At 25.8% G+C, this 7,219-nt stretch overlaps 1 protein-coding gene across 3 annotated transcripts; it reads right to left on the bottom strand.

Annotated features, from left to right (window-relative positions):
- Positions 1-2,047: 2,047 nt before the first annotated feature.
- LOC115720769 (uncharacterized) lies at positions 2,048-4,740 on the bottom strand. 3 transcript variants are annotated; one of them, XM_030649946.2, is made up of 8 exons: positions 4,588-4,735; positions 4,074-4,344; positions 3,701-3,790; positions 3,260-3,404; positions 3,028-3,138; positions 2,858-2,940; positions 2,702-2,762; positions 2,048-2,215 (listed from the first exon to the last, which is right to left on the bottom strand). In XM_030649946.2, the coding sequence occupies exons 2-8, from the start codon at positions 4,293-4,295 to the stop codon at positions 2,136-2,138; spliced, it is 792 nt and encodes a 263-aa protein (XP_030505806.2). In that variant the 5' UTR covers positions 4,296-4,344; positions 4,588-4,735; the 3' UTR covers positions 2,048-2,135. The 3 variants fall into 3 exon arrangements, with proteins under 3 accessions (XP_030505806.2, XP_030505807.2, XP_030505808.2); XM_030649947.2 differs by having other exon boundaries at positions 4,074-4,341; XM_030649948.2 differs by lacking the exon at positions 3,701-3,790 and having other exon boundaries at positions 4,588-4,740.
- Positions 4,741-7,219: the final 2,479 nt, after the last annotated feature.

Below are 7,219 nucleotides of genomic sequence, written 5' to 3'. Positions count from 1 at the left end.
ATATATTTTAATTCAAGAGTTTTCTATTTTTTTTAATATAAATATAGGCTAATTATATATAAAATCTCACTTATATTTGAGGGATGTAAAACCTCACTAAATTTTAAATCATTAGATTGATGTAAAATGTATATTTTTGGTATCTTATGGTTATGATAGCTTCATTTATAATAAGAGTATAGAAATTTAAGTTGAAATTGGTAACAGCCAATATTAGTGTAATGTCATGTATCAAATAATTTTAAAATTAGAAAAGTAAGTAGTAGTAGACTAGTACTTATCTCCAATGGTACTTTAAAAACTCAAATTTGATGTAGTTTTTTCATTAAAAGCCTTCAATTCAACTCTAAAAATATTCTTATTTTGGTGGGAGTTACTTTTTAATAATTAAATAATCATTTTTCAAGTCAAAAATAAATAAATAATCCTTTTTTTTTAAAAAATAAATAATTATATAATAATAGAATTTATTAATTGAAAAATAGTATAATAAAGAATATATTTTTTAATGTAATTTTTAGTGTTGTGGTTGGAATTGAAAAAAATTTAGCGTTGAAATAGTATCCATTTAGTGTTGATTTAACACTAAATTTAGTTTTCCTCATTGGAGTTGTCCTTACTTCAAGAAAAAAAAAAGAATAGTATGCAATACTTTGACTAAATTATAAAACCTATTTTTTTTTTTTAAAAAAAATTATGGTGTGACTTATGCTATTTTTTTTTTAAGTGACACATGCTATTGCTAAATCTTATTTTGTATTTTTTTTTTTGGTAAATACTATTTTGGACCCTGTGTTTTGTAAAAGTTACCAATTAGATTCTCTATTTTGTTAAATGACAAAATGGACCTTATATTTTCTAAAATGGTAAAAATAGGACCCCGAGCTCAATTTTCAACAATTTTATTTTTTAATATAACCAACTAAAAGATAATTTTTAACACAAACAAATACAGAAATGTAACTAGTTTTATCATAACATCTCTAGATCAGATTATTAAGTTTTATGTTGGCATAAAATCAGTTTATGGTTCTATTTGCACAATTTTAGAAAATACAGGGTCTATTTTGTCATTTAACAAAACAGAGGGTCCAATTAATAACTTTTACAAAACACAAGGTTTAAAATAGTATTTATTTTTTTTTTCCTATTTTGTGCTTGTAATATGGATCATTTATTATTTGTTTTTAATTGTATATGTAGTGTTGTTGATGCCTGAACTCATTTCATGAGATATATTTAAGGGCAATTTACAGTAATATATACATTATACAAATAACTTTATTACAATATGTGTGTATAATAACTTATTTTCATATAATTATACATTTTATTTATTATGAAGAAAATTATTTTTAATTTACTATACAATATATAAATGGTAAGTATTTGATTGTTTGATTTATTCTCACTCATTATTATAGTTATTGAATGATGTTATATTAATAATTATTTTATATTTTTATATAATTTTAAATGATTTTAAAAATCAACTATTATTATAAATATTGAAAGTTTGTATTTAGATTAAATCATTATTTAATTTTTCTCTATAAAATCATTATTACAAATATTAAAAGTTTGTATTTAGATTAAGTCAACACATTTTGCACTTATTTTGAAGGCAATTTATTTATCGAGATATCATATCTAAAATACCTTGCATTCTTTAATTATGGTGGGAATCAAGCTCTTATAAAATTTATTACGTACTTTTTTAAGGACTTGCATGTCCCTTCATATCCTATATACTTATTTTGTTTATCTTTTTACTTTGTGCTTCTTGAGATAGATTTATTTTTATCACTCGAATTAATTAATAAGGAGAAACTTAAATGGTCTACAATCAGTAATTTCAATAAACTAAATGACAAAAAAATCAAGAAATAAACCTTAAGGTGTGATACAAAAGTTGCCACATGGCTCAATGATAATATTTCAATTTTTTCATCTTCTTTTGTAAGCAGCTCAAAAGGAAGAGTTTATACGCAACATATACATTCTTATTATATATATATATATATATATATATATCAACAGTAAAAACTGATTAATAAAAATAAAATTCATTCATAATCACATATAGTTTAAATTGTTTTAATAATAGATAATCTAACAGCCAAACAAATTCCAGTTTAAAATATGTTCCACTTTTCCTCCAGCGATTGGCAAATCATTGTGCTACAACATGCAGCGCTCAACGAGTAATTAGAAACTATAAACAAAACCATACAAAATTAATCAAAAGATAAATAATAAAAAGATATTAAAGTAACACTGCTAATACTTTTTTTATCAATTTTTTATTTTTAAAATTAAGAAAGTAAAAATATTTATAAAAAACATGTTCCATAAAACTGTTTAATCTTTTCAATTTTGTAATTGAGAATCTAAATTTATTTTTTCTTAAAAACAACAAAAAAAAATTACTTTTAATATTTTTTAAATAATTTTTTTTCTTAATCAATATTTTAAATTCTAACCAATGACCTTGAATCCGACTTCTGACCCGGACTTAAATAAAATTAAAAAATAAACTTTACAGAACATAAATTAAAAAATAAAAGAGGTCATAGAAAGCATTTTTATTTTTTAAGAACTAAAAATTTTACTTTTATTTTATAATTAAAAAATTTAAAAATCAAACTATTACCAAAAACCACTTAAATGTTTTAGAAAATTAAGACGAAAAGAATTTTACCAGCTATAAAATCATCGATATGGTAGTCCGGCTCAATTTTTCCATGAGCCATTACACCAACCTGATCCAAATACATGCATAATTAATACTATGAATCAAATAACAATTTCTAGAAAATTTACACTAAAGTTATAAAAAGTTATATATACATCATACCACAAAAACGATGTCTCTATCACTTTCAAACTTATGGACATAGTCTTTCATTTTTATCAACTTTTCTGAGCTAGAAGAGAATCCTGCCATTCAAACACACACACACATATATTATTTACATGATAAATTGTAAATATATATTAAAGAAAAACAAGACTTAAAAAACTCACCGATTTTATGAGAATTAACATGTAAATACTGAGTTACAGGATTTTTTATTACACGCAGAAGTTTAGTGTGAGTTTTTTCATCCTTTATACTCAGCTTTTGTAACAATTGTGCTGCAAATTAAGTAAATGAAATAAATAGTGAATACACAAAAACAAAGAAATTAACTATAAAATATTATAAGCATGTTATTATAAGTATGATATATAGTGTGAGAGAGTAGTAGTTACTTACACATGAGACCATAAAAACGTTTGGATGTTCTTGGCAAATGAGTTTTGGGTTTCACTTCAATTAGAACCCCTTTCTCAGTTCTTATGTACAATCCTTTTAATCTTCCTGCTTTGTTAAGTGGACTATCTAAGATGGCCAAAAGAGCCTACACAGTACAATAATCAAATAATAATCTCTCAATTAATTAGTGCAATCAAGTCATCATCAACTCACACTATTAGCTTTCAATTATGATTTTGTCCCGTTACTGTACTTTTATGGATTGTAATTCGTGATGTACGGCAGCTGTTAGATGAGGGAGTTATTTGATCTGAGGGTTAAGATTGATCTGGGGTAGTTAAGGTTAAAAAGTAGAAACGTACCTGACACTCATTTAATGTACCCTGAAACCCGAGACAAAAACATATCCCTATATATATATTTATAGGAAAGAAGACAAACCTGATGGACAATATCAGGTCGGTAATCTCCTTTGGTTTTTCCCATTTTGCTTAAAAAAACTGAGTGATCTGAGTTTAAAAGCTGATAAGTCTGTTGTGAAAAAGATAAAAAAAATCAAAATATGTTAAAAAGAGAATATACAACATATGCTAAAAATATCATCTTTTACAATCTCTTTTTATGGCTGAGGTAAAAGTTTGACATATATCAAGGTTACTTTTTGATTGTGATCAAAAGGTGAAAAATGAGAGATATTAAGTGTTTGCATGAACACACCAACTGAGATTACACATATATAGTAAAAAGATCTAAACTGGTTATTATGTATGTATAGTAAAATCCAAATAAGTTTACTAAGGATAATTAAGGAGACCTTTCCAACTTTGGCAACTTCCAAAGAAGCTCTCTCAAGGACAAATATAACACCAGGTTGTGATTTGAGGCTTGTTTGTTGAGATTGTGCAAGTGGAATTGGAATTCCATAATCAATCTCAAATGACCCATCCTTTCCTTCTTCTTCTTCTTCTTCTTCTTCTTCTTTGTCATGTCTCTCACATTTTTTCATCTTATCCTTGATAGCGTAAGGACGTACCATTGTAACTAATAATTCTTTCTCTGTTTGGCTTCGTTAAACAGAAAAGCTACTAACACCATAATAAAAAAGCAATAAAATCAGATCAACCATCTTTACCAGTAATCTCTAATGTCTTCATAAAAATATATAATGTACTCATCATTATTCAATTACAATAAAAATACACAAATTTGTTTTAGAAGAAACTCCTCCAAATTACATTCACAGTCACAGTAATTGTATCCATACAAGAAATTCTTACATTCATAATTTCACAAATTAAAATCCAGAAAAAATGGATTGAAATTTATACCTGTTCAATAGCTGATCGCGGATCGTAGTAGAGAAGAGGATTCACACGCTTGGGAAGAGAGAAGATTGGTGTAGCCGACGATGACGAAATTAACCGCAGAAAAAAGAAACATAGGGTTTTCTTATTTATTTAATTTCTAGTGCACGGTTGTTATAAAAATCAGCAAAAAGTTAATATTAATTTATGAATTTTTATATGTAAAAATATGATTTTTCTTTTTTTAAAATAAATATCATGTAATACACGTATTTTATTTAAAAATAAATTAGAATTTGAATTCATTTTTTATAAGTGAATAAAATTTAAGAACACAATCTATTATGAGGTATGATAGTAACTGTGAGTGTGAGCCGAATATTAGAGGGTATATTACACAAGTGGTTCGTTTGTTATGCCATATTTTTAGTATTATATTAAATTGTATTTTATGTAAAATTATAGGTGGTATTAATTTTTATGGACACCTAAATATATAATATTTTAGTATAAATAAAAATTTAATATAGTATTATATAAAAATATGATATATATATATAATATTAAAAAGTAATTTGTGGTATAAATAGTTTAACTCTCAGTTGTAAATAAATACTTAAGTTTTTTTTTGCGGTATCAATACCTATAAAAAATTTATAAACCTAATAAAAAATTTGCGACGGATGTTTAAAATTTTTTAAATTATATATATAATAAAAAATTATATATTTTATTTGATGATAACTAAATTATAAAATTGCATCAAATTTTAAATTTATTAATTTTTATATAAATTTTAAACAAAATTATTATTAATATAATTAATAATAATAAAATGGTAGAATAAATATGGAAAAATAAATAAATATTTATAAATCTAATAAAAAAATTAAAAAAAGAGGAAATTAAAAAGAGATGAGATAAAATTGTTTGAAGTGATTTTAAAGTGTCACGTCATCGCATCATACTTCTCTTTTATATATATATATTGATATATTGATTGCTATATTGATATATTGATGCTATATCATAGGCTATAAAAGAAAAAATATTATATACTATCCATTGCCATTAATTGCTATAAATATATTAAGCAAATTATCATATATCTGTTAGAGATATTATTACAATGGAAGATAAACTAAGATATATACAACTCAATTGTAAAAATAATATAAGGACAATAAAAGAAATTGATTAAATATATGTTATACAATAGACATATATACACTATATATCATATATACACTATATATCATATATAAGAAAGGTAGAAGAAGATAGATTACAACACATGTAATATAATATATGTATATATATATAACAAGAGAATACTATATATGTATACACTCACTCACAGTATTGACTGTAGATTAGTGGGGATCACCATGACTTGAACACAAGGTATTACACCTTTGTCCAAAAGCTTATTTCCCCTATCTCTAAGCACTAAGGGAACTCTCATAAAAAATAACTTTGAGAATTATCAAGCCTTTTAGGGTTTTCTAGCAAAGTGCTTTCTTGATAGAAAATTTCTCTACTCAATAAGAGCACATTAGACCTCTTTATATAGTCTTTAGGATATCACCATTTGAAATTCAAACTCATAACCCCCATGGGTGTTATGGACTCAAATGTAACTCATGCACACACCATAAATCCTATAGCATGAATTTCAAATTAAGATGTGTAACACCTTTTAATATTGGTGATAAACGGAGATTACTCATAGTAACAAGTAACTCTCCTATATGTTACAAAATAATGACAGATAATATACATTGTCATATGTTACATATTCAGGGTCGGCCCTGACTTTTAGTGGGCCATAGAAAAAAAATTATTTTGGGTCCTTATTTAGAAAAAAATATAGTATTTTTCAAAATCAGTAAAAAAAAATGGTATAATTTTAAAAGGTAAATATTTTTTTTGGGCCCCTGGGATAGGTGGGCCCTAGACACAGGCCTAGCCCGCCTATGCCCAGGGCCGGGCCTGTACATATTATTAGTTTATTACACATATTTAATTCATATATTATATTATTTAATAATAATATAACAATCTCCCACTAGATTAAATATTATCTTTTTAGTAACAAACTTGTAACTTTGTAACATATATTTAATTAATTAAAAATAGGGTAAATAGCGGCAAAACCCCCAATACGTTCGTTTTGGTTTCACTAAACCCCCAAAACTTAAATTTGTGCGGCTAAACCCCCAAAACCAGGAAACTATTAACAATTTAACACTTTCGTCCAAATTTAGTTGTTAACTGCCAGGTTGGATTGTCCACGTAAATAATTATTTAAAAAAATTAAAAAATTCAAAAAAAAAATTATTTAAAATTAAAAAAATTATTTTATTTATAATTTTTTTTCTTTTTTTTTCCTTTTTTTCTTTTTCTTTCTTTTCTTTCTTTTTCTTTCTCTGAAACATCTCTCGATCTCCCTCCTCTCTTCGCACTATCCCTTTCTCTTTCCTCTTCTTCTGTCCCCGATCCTCCACAACCACCGAACCTCAACCTCCTCCGGCGTTGTCCTCCTCTGGCCTCGTCCTCCTCCGGCCTCGTCCTCCTCCGCCGACTTCGAAGCCATTAAAGCCACCACCCACCATCTCCTCCATCTCAGATCCGCCATTAAAGTCGGCGAACAAAG

Source organism: Cannabis sativa, chromosome 2 (assembly GCF_029168945.1).
Source record: "Cannabis sativa cultivar Pink pepper isolate KNU-18-1 chromosome 2, ASM2916894v1, whole genome shotgun sequence".
Lineage (NCBI taxonomy): Eukaryota > Viridiplantae > Streptophyta > Magnoliopsida > Rosales > Cannabaceae > Cannabis > Cannabis sativa.
This window is presented reverse-complemented; position numbering and strand designations above follow the sequence as displayed.

What these genes read in the sequence shown, in the direction of transcription:
- LOC115720769 (XM_030649946.2), bottom strand. Translation starts at nt 4,295, where the DNA reads ATGGTACGTCCTTACGCTATCAAGGATAAGATGAAAAAATGTGAGAGA. An exon ending in ACGTTTTTATGGTCTCATGT is followed by an intron (nt 3,139 to 3,259) that starts GTAAGTAACTAC and finishes CTTAATTTGCAG; the next exon opens with CACAATTGTTACAAAAGCTG. An exon ending in TGTTAATTCTCATAAAATCG is followed by an intron (nt 2,941 to 3,027) that starts GTGAGTTTTTTA and finishes TTTGAATGGCAG; the next exon opens with GATTCTCTTCTAGCTCAGAA.